This window comes from Caretta caretta, chromosome 25 (genome assembly GCF_965140235.1).
Source record: "Caretta caretta isolate rCarCar2 chromosome 25, rCarCar1.hap1, whole genome shotgun sequence".
NCBI classification, from domain to species: domain Eukaryota; kingdom Metazoa; phylum Chordata; order Testudines; family Cheloniidae; genus Caretta; species Caretta caretta.
Window position 1 is genome coordinate 14,031,825 of NC_134230.1, and position 16,158 is coordinate 14,047,982.

A 16,158-nucleotide genomic window follows, 5' to 3' on the forward strand; every position below is an offset into this window, starting at 1 on the left:
AGCAGTTGTTCATACACCATGGCGATGGGTGCAGTGGGGAACCAACTCTGAACCAGGGGAGGCGAAGGGAGCTTGGACTGTGTGGTAGCTTACAGTCAAGGTTGTGGTCTTCCTCTGGAGCAGTGTCACTGTGGCCACCGAAAACGACCTTGGGGGTGTGAGGCACTGTTCAAGAGCGCCTCGGTGGCTGTGAATCGACGGCACTGCATTGACATCAGCGGGGCCGCCTGGCACTAGCAGGAAAGCTGGCCCAAGGCTGGCAGCAAGAGGAGTCAAAGCGCTGGGCCGGGGGTTTCTAGAACAGAGCGCAAGGAGTAAGGCTGGCGGTGCAGAGGGGGGAAGGGGAGTGACGTTTGTGCCGCGTGAAGGGTAATTTTCCTAAGAGGGAGGCAGCTCGTGGCGTCTCCTTAATGAAGGGGCGGGCGGCCTGTCAGGGAATTAACCTAACAGATGGGGGCCGAGTGGGTATAAAGGGGGGCTGGCCCCCCATGGACTCTCAGGGAGCGAGATTGTACAGAGACGGGAGAAGATCAGGGAATGAGACAGGAGAAAGAGCCAGGCTGAGCCAGAGAAAGTGAAGGGCAAAGCCGAAGAGAGGGAAGGAAGAGGCCAAAGGCAGGAGAAGCAGAGAGGGCTGAGGAAAAGGAAGGAGAGAAGGTGGAAGAGAGAGAAGGGAAGAGGGGATGGAGGCAGGAGAGGAAGAAGCCTAGAGGAGAGGGCAGGGAGCCAGCCTCATGGAAGGGGGGCCAGAGCGAGCCCACTTCTCTGGGAAGGAGGAGCGGAGGGCAGGACAGAGGGTCTGTGTGCCCGGCCATGGGCAAGGCTCCCAGGGTAAGTAACCCTGATAATGACCATGGGGAGGGATTGTGTGGCTGGGAATCGGCTCCGTACGGCACAGAGGTGGTTGTGTTCTGGCCTCCGGTCCCCCAAGCCACAGGGAGGAAACACCCCGCTTTTAAGCAGCAGCTGGGAGAGCAGACAGGGGCCAGGTCTGATCCCACCCCTACCCCACAGCAAGGGGTCACAGGGCAGGTGCAGCCCAGAGCCAGTTTCCCCCTGCTGTTGAGACTCAGCCCCGCTAGGCAGGGGAAAGCAGCTCCACCTCCAAGACCCCCAGAGCATCACCAAGGGGCCAGGCAGCGCCAGGCATAGGTGACGGGGACGCCTGTCCACTAGGAACGGCGATGAGGCCCAGCAAACTCATGCCACGGCACCCCCAACTGGTCACGATTCCCAGTGACGGCCAAGCTGTGATGGGATTCGGCCAGCAGCTTCTTCCCAAACCTGTTCATAAAGAGCCGTGAATCCATCTTCTTCCAGAGGGAGACAGCTCGGGCGGCCGTTCGGGGGGCTCCTCTCGCCTCTTGGCCCGATCCCCCCTGGTCCTGCCTTGTGGAGAGGCAGGAGGGTCTCGTGGTTAAGGATAAAGAGAGGCGACCAGATGCGGCCATAGAGGGGCCCTCTCTCGGTCTGCGTCCATGCAACGCCTAGCGCAAGGCGGCCCTGCTCTCTGCTGGACCCGCCGGCGCCCAGGTTCTGGTGGGGCGTGGCTGCTGAGTGTGGGCTCCGGTGCCGTTCTCTCTAGGTGCCAGGCCGGCGTGCGCTGGCTGCGGGGGGAAGATCAGAGGCCCCTTCCTGCTCCGCGTGGCGCCCGACACAGAGTGGCACGTGGGCTGCCTCCGCTGCAGCTGCTGCCGGCTCAGCCTGGCCCACAGCCCCACCTGCTTCCTGCGCGATGGCAGCGTTTACTGCCGAGCCGACTACCTCAGGTAAGGCCCCGCCTCGCGGTGGGGACTGAGCCCGGGGCCTCCTGCTCCGGCCCAGGGACTCCACCCCGCGGCCGGCTCCTTTTAACCTCTCCGTGGAGCAGCCACTAGGGGGCGACAAAGCCCCACGTTGACCCACCGACCGGCGCATGCTGGGTAGCGGCTGGCTGAGCGGCCCCAGGGCCGCGTCTCCGCCCCAACCCCACTGGGGCCGGCCGCAGGGGCGAGAGGGGAGCTCAGTGCGCGTGGCGGCGGCTGCCGCCCATGGCGCCCCCTGTTGGTGGTTCCCACGCTGCGGCACTGAGCAATCACGGCCGGCGGACGTCCGACATCGATTAGGCGGCCGAGAACCGGCCAACTCGTTGCACCTGGGCCAGCGCCTTCCCACGCTGGTTTGCAACAGGAACAAAACCAAACCAAAAAAAAACCCCCACTCACCTTGCACGGGTGCTGCAGGATGGTCAGAGGCTGGGTGACCACTGGCCTGGGGCTCCTCTCGAAGCCAGCCTGCGTGAGGCCCATGGGATGTGGGCAGGACCCAGAAAGGGCTGGTCTAAATCACCCTGGCTCTACAACTATCAAGGGAACAAGGCCCATTTACACCGGCTAAGCAGCTGGATTTTTGCCCCTTGTCCAGCTGGAGTAGCTGTAATGGGCTCCCTCCCCACCCCATGCCTATCCGTGCCAGGTTTGGGTAAGGGGCTCCCCCAGCCATGCCCATCCATGCCAGGCTTGCTCTAGTGAGATCCCTCCTCCTATACACCCCATGCCCATCTGTCTGAGCATCCCCTTTTCTCTGCCCCCCCTCCCCTACAGGCTGTTCTCCATGAGATGCGCCCGCTGCCGGGAGACCTTGCTGCCCTCTGACCTGGTGTTGCGGGCACGAGGGGCTGTATACCACCAGGCCTGCTTCCGCTGCTCCCGCTGCCAACGCCGGCTGCTGCCCGGCGAGCAGTTCGCTCTGTGGCAGGACGGGTTGTACTGCTCCATGCACCAGTGGCCTGGGCAGGAAGGGGCGGGGCCGGAGAGGCCAGTATCAGCATGGACCAAGTGGCACCGGTCAGGTAAGCTCTGGGCCGGGTCGCTTGCACGGAAGGGGGCTCCCTGTGGGGAGCACGAGAAGCAGCCTTGGTACAACCCCATGCTGAGCTACCCAGGCAGAGCCTGGCTGCTCCTGGGGAGCCCCAGGGCAAACCCAGTTAAGGGCAAGGCAGGGGGGTTGCCTCACTGGTCATTCCCCCATGGTGCAAGCACCGTCTGCACACACTGCCGCGGGGGCGGGGGAACCATGCGACCAGGCGGGTATTTCACGCAGGAGCTGGCCAACAGCTTCCAATCTCTGCCATCCCGATTTGAACTAGCCCCTGAGAGGGAAGGAAGAGCCCACTCCCAGTCCCCTGGCCCACGCCGAGTTCCAGTGTGCCAACGTGCCCCACTGCCTGGTGTTTCGCCGAGCCCATCCTGCTGGGGTCTAACGTCCTGCCTCTTTCCCTGCCCCCAGCGATGGGCTCGAGCGTCCCCGGGGCCCAGGGCGGCTCAGGGAAGCTGGCCCGCGTCCGCACCGTCCTGAACGAGCAGCAGCTCCAGGCCCTGAGCGCCTGCTATGCGGCCAACCCTCGCCCCGACGCCGGGCTGAAGGAGCAGCTGGTGCGGCTGACCGGCCTCAGCTCCCGCGTCATCCGGGTCTGGTTCCAGAACAAGCGCTGCAAGGACAAGAAGCGGAACCTCATGAGCCAGCGGCAGCTGCCACCCCTGGTAAGAGGGACGTGCAGTCCGTCCCGGGACGGTACAACCCAGGCCAGGGAGGCCCAGAGGCAGTAGAGACTGGAGAACAGAGAGACCCACAGGGTCTGTCTGTGTCCGGGAGCCTTGACAGAAAATCCCCTTTATAGACACCGCAGCCCCAATCCGGTCTCTTCTCTGCCACAGGGATGCTGCAGGAGAAGCTCAGCGCCATCCCCATTAGGAACGCAGCAGCATCTGGCTCACTACTGAGTGTGAAACCGTCACTACTTACACTAGTGACATGAGCCCCGCAGGATGGCTTCTCCATTCAAGGTCCCTTTGCGGGGTCGCAGCCAGGCGTGGTGGGGTTTGGAGTGTAAATCCTGTAAGAGAAGGTGTAAATTGGGTGGGGACCCCAGGGAATCGGAGGTTTGCAAACCTCACAGGCTATTGTGTGGGTTCCAGGTCATGGAACTTTTCACCTGGGATTTATGCCCAGGGAAGGGGGATTCAAAGGAAAACTCCTGCAACGTTTGAGCTGTTCTCTGTGGAGTAACCCTCAACCTTTATATAGTGCTTTTTATCCCTAGAGCTCAGAGGCCTTCCCACAAGTGGGAGACCCCATTTTACAGGGGAGGATACAGGGTACATTTTACAGATCAGGGTAGGAAACTTGCCTAAGGCCTAGAGGCAGAGCCAGAAATAGAACCCAGGAGTCCTGGCTTCCAGTCCAGTTCTCCCATCCACAGGCTATTCTGCCCCCCAAGTTGGCCCTGTCCTGCCCAGCCCAGCCCAATCAGAACTGGTTCTCGTATTAAAGCCCCATCCAAGCTTGAACCAATTTGCCCTCAGTGCGATGCCCCAGGGGCATTCTGGAGGGGAGCTTGGTCTCACCCCCCACCCCCCTCGGCCAGTGAGAGCCAAGCACTGAGGCGCTTGTGTGGAGACAAGTCAGCTGGGCTGAGCCCCGCCAACTCATTTCATAGATGGTCACATCACCCAGCCTTCCTCTCTCTGGTCTCGCCCCAGAGCCTGCAGGGTGCCGTGGGGACCCGGATGGTGGCCGCCAGCCCGCAGACCCAGGACGAGGCGTATGCGTGGAGCCCAGTGGAGGTTCAGAGGGGCAGGTCCTTGTGGCAGCTGGTGAGCTGCACCGAGGAGGCAGGTTTCTCCCAGCTGCTGCAGCTGATGGACCCCGAGCAGCACAGCTGGGTGGGCTCCGTTCTCCGCTAGATTCCTGAGCCAAAGTCCAGCGGAGTCAATGGAAGGGGATCCACTCCAGGGACTTCTGTGAGCTTTGGGTCAGGCCCCATCTACACAGTGTGGCTTGAGGGGTAATTCACACACCCACCCCTGGCACGCCACATCCACTGGTCACAGTGAGTTATAGAGACAAACCCCCCCTACCCCCGCCCGCTCCAGGCCCGGTTGGGTCCAACTCCACAGACCTCGTGGGATTGCACCTGCGTGCACCACACCTGAGCTTGCTCCTCGAGGATGCTGGCCTCCCTCCCTGGCCAATGCCTGCAGCCTCCCCATCCCCCGCTCTGCTTCCCCCCACCCCCTCTTTCCAGAGGGGAGGCCAGACCCCCCCCAGCAGAGCCCACCAGGGGCAGGGAAACTTGGCTGCAGTCCAGGGAGATCCTGCCCATTTACACCAGCTGAGGATCTGGCCTGGGATGGCCCTGCAGGTGCCCACCTGCTCAGGTTCTTTGCAATCATTGACTCCCTGGTCCGTACAGCACAGCCACTCCCAGGGCTAGATCCCTTCTCTAGCATCTTTCCTTCTCTCCCCCATTGCCCAGCCTCTGCCTTATTTGTCTCAGAATCATGATAGGGTCACATGACCCCTTTTCCTCACCTGGGCAGGTGTCAAAGGTGGGGCTGATACCCATCTCTCCTTAAAGGGCCAGCTCCCTTGTCTCCCTGCCCCACCAGAGCCGCGAACCCTCCCTGTCTCTCTCTGGCTGTTGTATGTGCCTCTCGAGAGGCAGGTGGGATGAAGGACCCTGTACGAAACCCAGCTGGACCGTCCTGTGCTCAGGCTTTGGGAGACTTTGGGCAAATCACAGCCAAGTGGAGGATGCGGGTGGGGGGCAGTTTGCAGCGTCAACATAGATATTTGGGGCTGAGGGGGGTGTGGTTGTCTGGGGGGTAGCAGGGATTTGTGGCGGGGGGAGGTAAGGAGGGGAAATGTCGAACCGCCTACCCCTCAAAGAAATCTTAAAGCCCGGCCTGATCGCACGGCCTACACCAACACCCTGCTGTGTGGCCGGCCGGCCTGGTTAGCGGATGTGACGGGCATGCTCTGCCTCTGGCTAGGTGTGCACAAAACAGGTGACACGGGCAGGAACATGCCCCCTTGTTCTGCGTTTGGTAGCACCAATAAAATTTCTTGTGTCCTGCAAATGGGTTCCCTCTGCATCGCTCAGTACGCCATCCTTGGCGTTTTAACGCACCCCCTCCCTCTCCCCCTGCTCCAAGGCCCTGTTAGTGACACGGACAGTACTAACCTCCTCCTCTAGCTCGTAATCCTCTGGCAGTCCTCGCAACGCCAGGCTCAGGAGAAAGATGATCCTCCCAAACCCGGGCTCCCTCTCGCCAGCGCAGGCTTGAATAACACTGGAGGCCAAGCGTAATCCCGCCAAGCATCCGCTAGGTGTCAACCCACTCAGTCACATGGCAAATGTAGCCGCGCTGCGGATTTGGGGCCAGAGGCAATTTGCTTGGAAAGCTGGTTTGGGAGAGTTTAGTCATTCAGCCATGGAAGGGTAGCCCGGCTTGGAAGGGCTGCTAGGGAGGGTCCCGCAGGGTTTGCAGCATGGACTCAGAATAGTCAGAGCTCAGACATCACCGAGTGAGACAAGGGGGCGGGGAGGAGGAAAAAAGGCAGGCGCTCAGCTTTTCACCCCATCGGAAAAGCCTCTTTAGACGACCAGCTCTGTGGAGCAGGGACTGTCTTTGTGTTATGCGTACAGCGCCTTGCACAATGCTGTTCTATCCGGATTCTTATACCACACCCATCCCCGGACGATCGGAGCGCCTTCCAGTCACACATTAAGCAATGTGGCCCGCTTCTGTCACGTGTGGTTTGTTCTTTCTCTCGTCCCCTAGCACAATGAAGCCCTGATCCTTGACCGGGGCTGCGAGGCACTACAGAGATAATAATTAATTAGTAGGCGCCTCAGAGAGAGGAATCTCGACGGGATTTGCGTGTCCCACTCCCTTAACCGCTTTTGGAAAGCCCAGCCCTATATTACTATTCCAGCCCCTCCCACCCGCCACCCTTGTTACTGTGGTGCAGCAGCTGGCCTCCTCCCCGGAGGTGGTGATGCCCACGCAGACGGGGCGCAATGGAATAAGCCGTTTGATTCTAGACCCCAGTTGTTATCACATCACCACGTTGGGTTCAGCTTTCGGTGCCACTGAGCTCCCAGCTCAGGGACCGGGTACCAGGAATCAGTAACTCGCGTCGGCATCTGTCATGAAGCCAGCAACCTCTGTGCCTGCCAGGGCCCATCTTTACAAGCTCAGCCTCGAAAAGGAAGAATCTAACTTTGCCACTAGGGGGCAGCACAACTCCAACAAAAACCCGCCCCCCCAAATAAGCTCTATTGGAAAGGAAACTTTCTTTCATGCAAAAAGATGAGGCTGTGGGTCCACCAAAGCTGCAATGAGTCTGTAATCTCCCCCCTTGCTGGGAATGTTGGGGGGCAGGGGTATCCCCAGACCCTGCTTCCCGCGATGCAGTTTAATCTGGGCACTGGTCGACGTAGGAAGGAGTTAAAATGGAACGAGCTTGGGAGGGGGAAGTGTCATTAAGCCTGGTACCTGTCACTGCAGGTCTCTTATGGGATGACAGAAGGTTGCATCATTCTGTATAGATAGGATGCAGTAAGGGGAAGAAGATTCAACCTGTCATCGATCTATCCATCCATCCATCCGTCCGTCCCCCCACACCCACCTAAGAGCTGAGAGACACGAGGAGAAATATACATGAAAAGAATTCAGTTCCCAAGCAGCAGGCCCATAGCCTGCCAAGCCACAGTGTGTGTATGTGTGTGTGTGTGGTGTAGGGATGTGTGCGTCCAGCGTGCGCGTGCCATGGCTATGTGCGGTGTGCATTTGTAGAAGGTATGCCTGCCTGCTGTACGTGCGGTGAGAGCGAGGCATATGTGTAGCATGTACAAGTGTGTGCCTGGGCCATGTGTGTAGCTAACATGGGCTGGAGACTTGGGTGTGAAATCACACGGGCGCTCCTTGCCCTGGTGGCTGCCAGCCGCTGTGGCAGTGCCCTGCATTTCCAGGCCGGATTGATCTGTCCTGTGCCCCTGACCCGCCTTGCCCTGGAGCAGCCAGATCTTCCTTGAGCCTGGGCTGTCAGCTGGAGCAGTGCTTCTGTCCTCTGCTGCTGCTTCCCCCACCAGCAGAAAGGATGCGGGCCCCAGAAACATTCCACCCAAGCACCTGCTCCTCTTTGTCCAGGCTCCCCTGCCTGGCCAGTCCTCAGGACCCCAGCTGAGGGGGCAGGGGAGCACCTCCGAGCTCAGGTGAAGGGGATCCAGACGCTCCAGGCCCCCCAGGATTTCCTCTCCAGGAGCAGGCTGTGATTAGCAGGTTGCTGAAACTTTCCGGCTGGACCAGAGCAGCATGTTAAAGAGCCCGGGGCACTGGGAGGATGCAGGCTCAGCGTCAGCCCTGGAGTAACAAGGAGGAAATGCAGAGATCACAACACCAGTGGGGCTAAAGGAAACCAATTCACATGCCTCCCCCACGCAGGCATGGCTGCAAACTGCTAACCCCTTCTGGGCAGCCCGGCCCTCAGCCGTGATGGGGACTCAGCTGTCCAGGCTGTAAAATGGGGCTAATAAATCTGATCTATTTAGGCTATGAGCTCTTAGAGGCAGGGGCTCTCCCACAATCGAGGCCCTGATCTCAGCCAGGGCCTCTCTGTGCTACTGTAACACAAGGAAAAACTGGGGGGGGGGGGCGCTGATTCTGGGAGCTCTGATGCAGTGGCTCAGCCCGCTAGCCAGCTGGCCTAGTGGTCAGGCAGTGGCCTCACAGGTCTTTCCAGTCTGCCTGTCCAGAGGGGGCCTTGCCAGGCTGTATATAGCAGGCCTCAGTCTATCCTTTGTGTTCCCTCTTTGAGGGTTCTGGCACGACAGAGGGGAGGGCCCCAGGCTTCCCACTCCACCGGTCCCAACCCAGGGCCTTTAAGGGGTGTTGCAGTGGCTGGACCACTCATTGGTCCACCCCAAATTATGCTCCCTGCTGGGTCATGGCCTACCGGGCTCTGGCTCCTCCGTTTGGGGTGTGGTCCCAATCTCAGTATCTGTGTCGTCTGCCAGGACAACCTCTCGTTCTTCGGGGCCTCTGGGGGGGTTCTCGGCTGCAAAGAGAAGGGAAACCTGGATCCCTGCTCCCAGAGTGGCCTAAGCAAGGCGGCAGTCACTCTGCCGGTGGCTCCAGGCATCAGCCTGATGGCCCAGTGCAGCCCATGCACGCTCTCACCAGCCTAGCAGTGCCCTTTTAAACTGCCCCTCTGCTTACACCATGCCCTGCAGCTGCTGAGGGGCAGGGCCTCCCTGGCCCAGTGCGGCTCCAGGCCTTGCCCTGGGTCCATACACCCCTTCACCCAGGGGGATGGGGAAACGGCAGTGAGGGTCACAGGCAGCAGGGATGGAAGGAGGGAAATCAAAGGCCTAAGGCAATGCACACACCGTTCCCTGGGAGGAAAGAGGAGAACACCGCTCCGATTCCAAGCTGTTGAAAAATCCATTGCAGGTCCCAGGGGAGCCAGTGGTTGAGTCCAGGCTATGGCCCAGCTTGGATAATATATCAAGTGAGATGGCAACGCAGCCCGGAGTGCATGGGGGAAGGGCTGTTAATGCGTGTAACCCAGGACTCCAACCCGGCTGCTTCACTGGGATGTGGCCAGATGGAGCTCAGCATGTGTGGGGGCGGGCGCTCTCCCCCTAACCTGGAGGGGGTGCTGTGACCTCCTGATGGTGCAGCTCCAGGTGCTGCCAGAAACTGCTGCCCCGAGAGTCTTGCTCCCAGGGAGGCCACTGGGTGATGGGACAGAACAATGAGCAAGAGCCTGGTTTTGAGCTCGCTAAGGTCAGGATCGGTCCATTGACTTCAGTAGTTACCCCTGCTTGCACCAGCGGCAGTGAGAGAAGAATCAGGCCCTCAGGATCTGGCCCAAGAGCAATGACACCAGACATGTGGTCTGGCAGCCTGTGGGCTCTGGGAAGCCCCTTGCTAGGCAGGGCTGGGTTTAACTTTGGCCACACATCGAATCATAGATTAGGGTTGGAAGAGTCCTCAGGAGGTCATCCAGTCCAACCCCCTGCTCAAAGCAGGACCAACCCCAGCTAAATCATCCCACGTCTCTTCCCTGCCATGCTACAGAAGTACATAGCACTGAACTGAAACAGGGAGCCTGGGTCTGCCTGGCTGCGTGTGCGTACAAACGGATGTGCGGGAGTTTTTTTGACACCAGTATATGGGAGGGGGGGCCCTTGATTCTTGATCTACTGTAAAACATACAGCCGCACATGTGCATAGACAAGCACACACATTACACACATGCATACTGCAGGGACCAAATGCACATGCAGTGTTTACACAGATGGGCAGAGGTATGAGCCTTTGCTTCATGTATACACACGCACGCACGCACAGAAGCACACCCCCATGAAAGCAAACTGCAGAGAGAGCAGTGTAAGCAAGCGCACTCCACCCCCAGGGATACAAGGGGGGGGATGTGAATTCTGGAGGGGTTGTCTTTGGGTGTCCAATATTTAGGTTTCTGGTTTTTTCATAGGCGTTTTCTGGTCGAGACATTTTATGGAGAAGTTGGGGGCGGGGCGGGGGGCAAGGGAGGAATCAAACAAGCTTGGGGCTTCTCAGGGTATTTTGGTTCCTGGCTGGAAGCAGAAAGGGCCCTGAAAAACGCCACGCTTTCTGGGTATGTTTGCAGATCCCTAAGGCAGACACGTGGCGCAAGCCGGCATGCATGGCCATCCAACGGCAGGCCCTTCCCAGCACAACCACAACCCATGTATGGACACGCACCCCGACACACTGCAGCGTGTCTGTACCTGTATGTCTACTCATGTCTCAGTGTGTACATCTGCGTCTGCATGTGTAGGAGTGTATCATGTGTCTTCGCGTGTTGTGGCATGTACACTGTATGTACTGTGTGGCGTGTCTCGCTGTGTTCATCCGTGTGTCTGTTCCTGTCCTACCTCCTCCCCAGCTCTTCAGGACCAGGTTCCTCCCTGCCCAGCGCCGAGGGCCTTGCTGGCAGCGATCCTAATGAATTCAGCGCTGTCCTTAGATCAAACAGCTGGACGAAAAGGTGTTTCTCAGCCCCCTCTTTATTCCGCCAGCCTCCCCCGCTCCCCCCGCCACCTGTCGCTCGTACAAACAGCTTGTTAGCAGCTGCATCTTCAAAGGCCCCTCAGAAAGGAGACTGCTGGGGGCACGGGGCGGGGGGGCTGAGCTGATCTGCCTTCTGTCCCCCACCTCCTGACGGGTCCCCCCATCCCCAGCCCCACTTGCTAACAGCACCTGAATGCGGCCCCTCGGCTTCTTCAGCCAGTGTCGGGCCTGGTCCCCCGCGTTTGGGGTCACTGCCCCCCTGCTCCCATGCCCACTCTGTGCCCCTCCTGCCATGGTCTGGCCCCCCTCTTACCCTTCCCCAGCCCTCCTCCCCCCCACGAGATATCAGTGCTCCGGGCGGCCAGGACCATGGGCGGAAGGGTTTTGGCTGGGGTGGGGAAGGGGCTGGGACTAGCAGGATGCATGGCCCCCAGTCTCCCCTGGGAGAACCTGTGGGGTGACTCCCGGCCTCGCAGGCTGACAGCAAGGGAGACCGAGAGAACCGCCAGGTCTGGCAGGGTCCAGCAGCCTCGCTATCTTCCCTGCATCCCAGCCCTGGCGCTGAGGGGCACCCCGTAGGGGAAGAGGGGTGGGATCTGGGAGGAAGGATCCGTTCTCCATGCCTCCACTTGTCCCCAAAGCAAGAGAGCTGTCCCCTCCCATCTCCAGCTCCACACGGCTCCCAGGATTGAAACCTAATTACAGCCCCCATGGCCGGGGCAGCTGACGCCCCGTATCTCTGATCGGGATCTTAATGGGTTCTCTATGGAGACCGAACGCAGCCTGGGAGTTACGGCCAGAGGCCTGGCTGGGCCCAGGGGAGGCTAAGCCGCATGGGGAGCCATCAGCCCAGCGCACCCCCAGCAGGTCCCAGCCCTGGTAGGTTTCCCCATTGGGCACCCAAGGTTAGGGCTTATCTTCCCAGGTGCGGGAGACAAAAGCTGGGCTGCAGGGTGGCGCCTGGAGGGTGGGCACCCTCCAGCCGTGCATCCTCCAGGCCCTGCTGCTGAATGCCAAGGGGTGCATCCCCCCTCCTCCCTCGGTCTCCCCCCCCCCCCCCCCCGGCCACATGGACCCGGCCACGGCTCGGCTCAGCCCAGAGGGAAGGGGGCTGCCCTGGGCAGCTCGGGCCCTGGTGCAGTATGGAAAGAAGAGGCCTTTGGAGGTGGGGACCTCAAGGCCAGCCCTGGAGCTGAGCAGCTACTGCCCCAAGCCAGGGTCTACACTGCGGGGCTCCATGTGGGGTTAGCGTGGGGCTGCCTGTGACACCCAGCCCCACATCGCAGGACAGGCCCCCGCGTGCCTGCATGCATCTGCTCCAGGACCCCAGACTCAAAGACACAAACACATCCAGACTCAAAGACATCCCCAGACACAAACACCCTCACACACACATAGCTACAGTCACACACACGCACAAACACGCTCCCACAGATACACTCATACAAACACAAATACAACCATCTTCAAACACCCCCCCACAGACATAATCACACCCACACAGATAGTCACACACAGATACACGCACACACACAGGGAGAGCAAGGCCCAATCCCTTTGCATGGTCAGGGCTCAGCCTCGAGAGCCCAGGGAGCACAGAATCCTACATCATTAACACAACAGCTTCCCCGGCACCTCGCCCCCTGTCCACCGGTCTGGCTGATCCGGGTACGTGGCTCTCCCTTGAGGCTCTATTTCCCTCCTGGAGGAGCAACAGCTTCTCCCATTGACTTGGCTCCTTAGTGCAGAGGTGGGCAAACGACGGCCCGCGGGACCGTCCTGCCCGGCCCCTGAGCTCCTGGCCTGGGAGGCTCGCCCCCAGCCGCTCCCCCGCAGCCACGCCGCCGCGTGGGCAGTGCTCTGGGCGGCGGGGCTGTGCGCTCCTGCAGGGCAGCGCGGCAGCGTGTCTGGCTCTGGCGCAGCTCCCGGACACGCTGCTCTGAGCGGCATGGCAAGGGGGCCGGGGCCGGGGGGTTGGATAAGGGGCAGGGGGTCCTGGGGGACAGTTAGAGTGCAGGGAGCGGTTGGATAGGGGGTGGGGCCCTGGGGAGGTGGTTAGGGGCAGGGGGTCCCGGGAAGGGGCAGTCAGGGAACGGGGATCAGGGGGCAGTTGGGTAGGGCAGAGGTTCTGGGAGGGAGGGCAGTCAGGGGATGGGGAGCGGGGGGGCTTAGATAGGGGGTGGAGTCCCGGGGGGTGGTTAGGGGCAGGGGTCCTGGGAGGGGGTGGTCAGGGGACAAGGAGAAGGGGGTGGGGTTGGATGGGCGGGGGGTTTTGAGGGGGGTGGGAAGGGGCGGATAGGAGGCAGGGGCCAGGCTGTTTGGGGAGGCACAGCCTTCCCTATGTAACCCTTCTGCCCGTCAGAGTTGGCAGCAACAAGGGCCGGGTTCAATATCTAGGGGATCCATTCCAATAACACAATGCAAAACCGGCTCGAGCCCCCACCCAGTGACCTGGGACAAATATATACCACCCCCGCTGGGCGCCTCCAAGAGGCAGTACTTCCCCTCTCGCAAGCACCTAGTCTGAGTAGCAAAAAGCCTTTTAATAACAGAGAGAAACAATGTGGCATTATGTTGGGGAAACACCACCAACAGGATTCATAACACAACCCATGAGCAAAAAACCCACCCCAAGCAAATTGGGGCATGCCCTTTCCCTTTGGTTCTTGAGTCCAGCAACCCCAAATCACCCAAAGTCCCAAAAGTCCAATGACCCAAAAGTCTCTGTCCCTGGTCAGGGCAGCCCCAGAGTTCAAAAGTTTATCTACAGAGCTTTACCTCCCAACCTGGGTGGGGATGGGGGTGGAGATAAGAGGCACCTTACATCATTTGAAGCTGACCGCCCCACAGCTCCATAGGCCTTCGCTTCGCTCCGCCCGCCGCCCCACGAACTGCTTCGCTCAGCTCCGCAGCCCACGCGCAGCTCCCGCCATCCAGCCGATCCACAAACTGCTCCGCATCCCACCAGCCGCTCCTGCTGTCCTATGAACTGCTCCACCAGCCTGTCCACAAGGAACTCCAGCCCTCCCACAAACTGCTCCACAATATATCTTCAGGCTCTCCCACTACTTAACACAACACTCAGTGATTTCAGCTCTTAGGCAATTGTGCTGGCACACTATTAGCCCAAAATGAGCTCAGCAGCCTATAATTAGATTTCTAATGGAATCAAAATTAGCTCTGATATTCCGCAGGGGAGAGAGGAGGAAGTGCAATTAGCACATAAAGCCCTCACCAAGAGGCCCATACCACCAAATATTAATACTTGTCCACAACCTTTCTCAATTCACAGTTTTGAAACCCATGACCCTTGCCTAGTGAGTGCTACTTAGTTGATGGTGAGTCCCTCCATCATAACAAAAGGCCAAGTATAGTTCCAAGCACAGTTCCCATAATCAGGGTAATAACAATTTATTCTTCCTGCCCCAATAACAGAGACACTGGGGATCCCACAGCAGCCAAAGTGACCATTTGGGCAGCTATGGGCTCATTCTAGGCAGGGTGGGTGTGCCTATGCAAATGAGGTCAGCCCCTGAAGTTCTTTTCCACAACTTGCCACACCTCACCACCAGATGTCAGGGTGGAGCTCATCCTGACACTGCTTACACCTACATGGCCCTCCAAACAGTTTTACACCCCAATGTGGCCCTTGGGCCAAAAAGTTTGCCCACCCCTGCCTTAGTGGGTTAGTTCAGACCCTCTGCTGTCTATTCTGCTGGCCCTAATTGAATCCAGAGGCCTCATCCAGTGTTAAAATAGATGAGAAGTCAAACTCAGGTCCTGACTACGGTGATTGTAACAGATCCAAAAATGCTGGCACCAAATAAGGGAGGTGTTAATGACCTGGCACCATCCCACTCGGTACCTACCAGGATTGGAGCCTAGAAACCCCTAATTTGGGGGTGCTCAGACTCTCTCCGGTGCCCCTCAAGAGCTGTGTCGTCTTGGTTCTTTCGAAGTAAGCAGCAATGAATCGGCGCTGGCTTGGGGCAGTCCAAAGACCATGGAAATCAGCACAAAGCCACTAGCCGACGTCAAGAGCAGGTTGTTATTGCTCGGTCGGAAACAATGTTTCAAAAGCGCAAACCGTTGGGGAGAATTTTTCCTCCTGTTTGGATTTTTCCCACAGTTTTTCGACGAAAAGCCCCGAACGTCTCCATTTTCCTAACCGGCCGGGCCCCCAAAATTCCAGCTGCTTATGAAAAATTGAAAGGTGGGGAGGATTTTTGTTTGTTTGTTTGAAAATTCAAAAAAACATCCATGAAAAAACGTGGGTGGTGGGACCTGTTAAATTCTCCCATTGCTTCTTGGCCAATCCCCTTTTCCAACCAGCTCTGCTGACTTCCTGGGGCGGCGGGTCAGGACTTTGAGCACTTGGGCCGTGGGTCAGCCGTGGCCCAATTCTCTTCTCCCGAGCACCATGGCTTGCTGGGAGTGACCCTTGTATTGACCAGAGTCAGAGAGTGGAGAATCAGTCCCTTTGGTTCCATTAACAGCCCACGGCCCCTCCGGCAGCCCTTGCAGCAATGGGCTGTCTCCATCCTTCTCTATTTCCTCTCCTCCACTCATGTGGACACGGCCCCTTCTGCCAGACGGCTGCACCATTGACCCTCTGGTCATTAGGATGCTGATTGCAGGGCACGGATTCTGTTGGCTTCATTTTTCACAGAGGAAAATAGATGAGGGAAGCTGGCTCCTCCCTGGGGTGAGGGAGCAGCAAAGAATGGCAAGCACAGGCCTTGCTAAACCCAGCCCTTGGCTTGGCCTCGCTGCCTTCAGTCAATCCAGCCCCCCTTCCTCCCCCGCACTGTTCAGAGCGGGCAGGACTTAGCCAAAGCCATGCCCAGCCCCAGAGCTCTGAAGCTGGGTCGATTCTCCCCTGATGCGCCTGCAAAAGTCCCTCTGTGCGACTGACGCACTGCCCTGGGTGGAAACGTTTAACAAGGTTTTCGACTGCAGGCCCATCTATCACTGCACAGCGGAGAAGCGTGGGGGGAGGGCGCCCTGCGGAAGTGGGATCAACACAAGCAGCGGGAAACGGAGCTCTCTTCTCAGCTGCTGCCTGCCCCCTCTTCTTTATGGCCAGGAGTCCTATCTCACTGTAACAATTCCCTGGCTACTAAGGAACCTCATCGCCCCCTCTGTGCTGCAGACCATGACCAGTCGTCTCCAGCTTCAGCAGGGCTGCCCGTAGTATGGCAAGAGAGTCTCTGTGCGTGGTTAGCAGTACGGGGTCTATGAAACATGGGTGAGCAGTCTGATTCCAACTAGTAGA

General features: G+C 59.0%; 1 protein-coding gene and 2 long non-coding RNA genes across 4 annotated transcripts; 1 reads left to right on the top strand and 2 right to left on the bottom strand.

Annotated features, from left to right (window-relative positions):
* Nucleotides 1-734: 734 nt before the first annotated feature.
* On the top strand, nucleotides 735-4,724 carry LOC125627268 (insulin gene enhancer protein ISL-2-like). Its single transcript, XM_048831193.2, has 5 exons — nucleotides 735-831; nucleotides 1,586-1,769; nucleotides 2,583-2,830; nucleotides 3,268-3,521; nucleotides 4,521-4,724. Exons 1-5 carry the CDS (start codon nucleotides 735-737, stop codon nucleotides 4,722-4,724), a joined length of 987 nt encoding a protein of 328 aa, XP_048687150.2.
* On the bottom strand, nucleotides 2,765-6,725 carry LOC125627269 (uncharacterized). The gene is made up of 3 exons (XR_007353966.2): nucleotides 6,005-6,725; nucleotides 3,784-3,874; nucleotides 2,765-3,469 (listed from the first exon to the last, which is right to left on the bottom strand). It is a non-coding gene; the product is annotated as an uncharacterized LOC125627269 (long non-coding RNA).
* A 61-nt stretch (nucleotides 6,726-6,786) lies between these two features.
* LOC142070106 (uncharacterized) lies at nucleotides 6,787-15,873 on the bottom strand. Of its 2 annotated transcripts, none has more exons than XR_012666052.1 (3): nucleotides 14,753-15,873; nucleotides 8,782-8,883; nucleotides 6,787-8,189 (listed from the first exon to the last, which is right to left on the bottom strand). It is a non-coding gene; the product is annotated as an uncharacterized LOC142070106 (long non-coding RNA). The 2 variants fall into 2 exon arrangements; XR_012666051.1 differs by lacking the exon at nucleotides 14,753-15,873 and adding an exon at nucleotides 13,708-14,158.
* Nucleotides 15,874-16,158: the final 285 nt, after the last annotated feature.

Bases quoted from the DNA above. Each gene is read 5' to 3' on its own strand.
- LOC125627268 (XM_048831193.2), top strand. From the start codon at position 735: ATGGAAGGGGGGCCAGAGCGAGCCCACTTCTCTGGGAAGGAGGAGCGG. The intron at 2,831-3,267 runs GTAAGCTCTGGG...CCCTGCCCCCAG, and splicing joins GACCAAGTGGCACCGGTCAG to CGATGGGCTCGAGCGTCCCC. The intron at 3,522-4,520 runs GTAAGAGGGACG...GTCTCGCCCCAG, and splicing joins AGCGGCAGCTGCCACCCCTG to AGCCTGCAGGGTGCCGTGGG.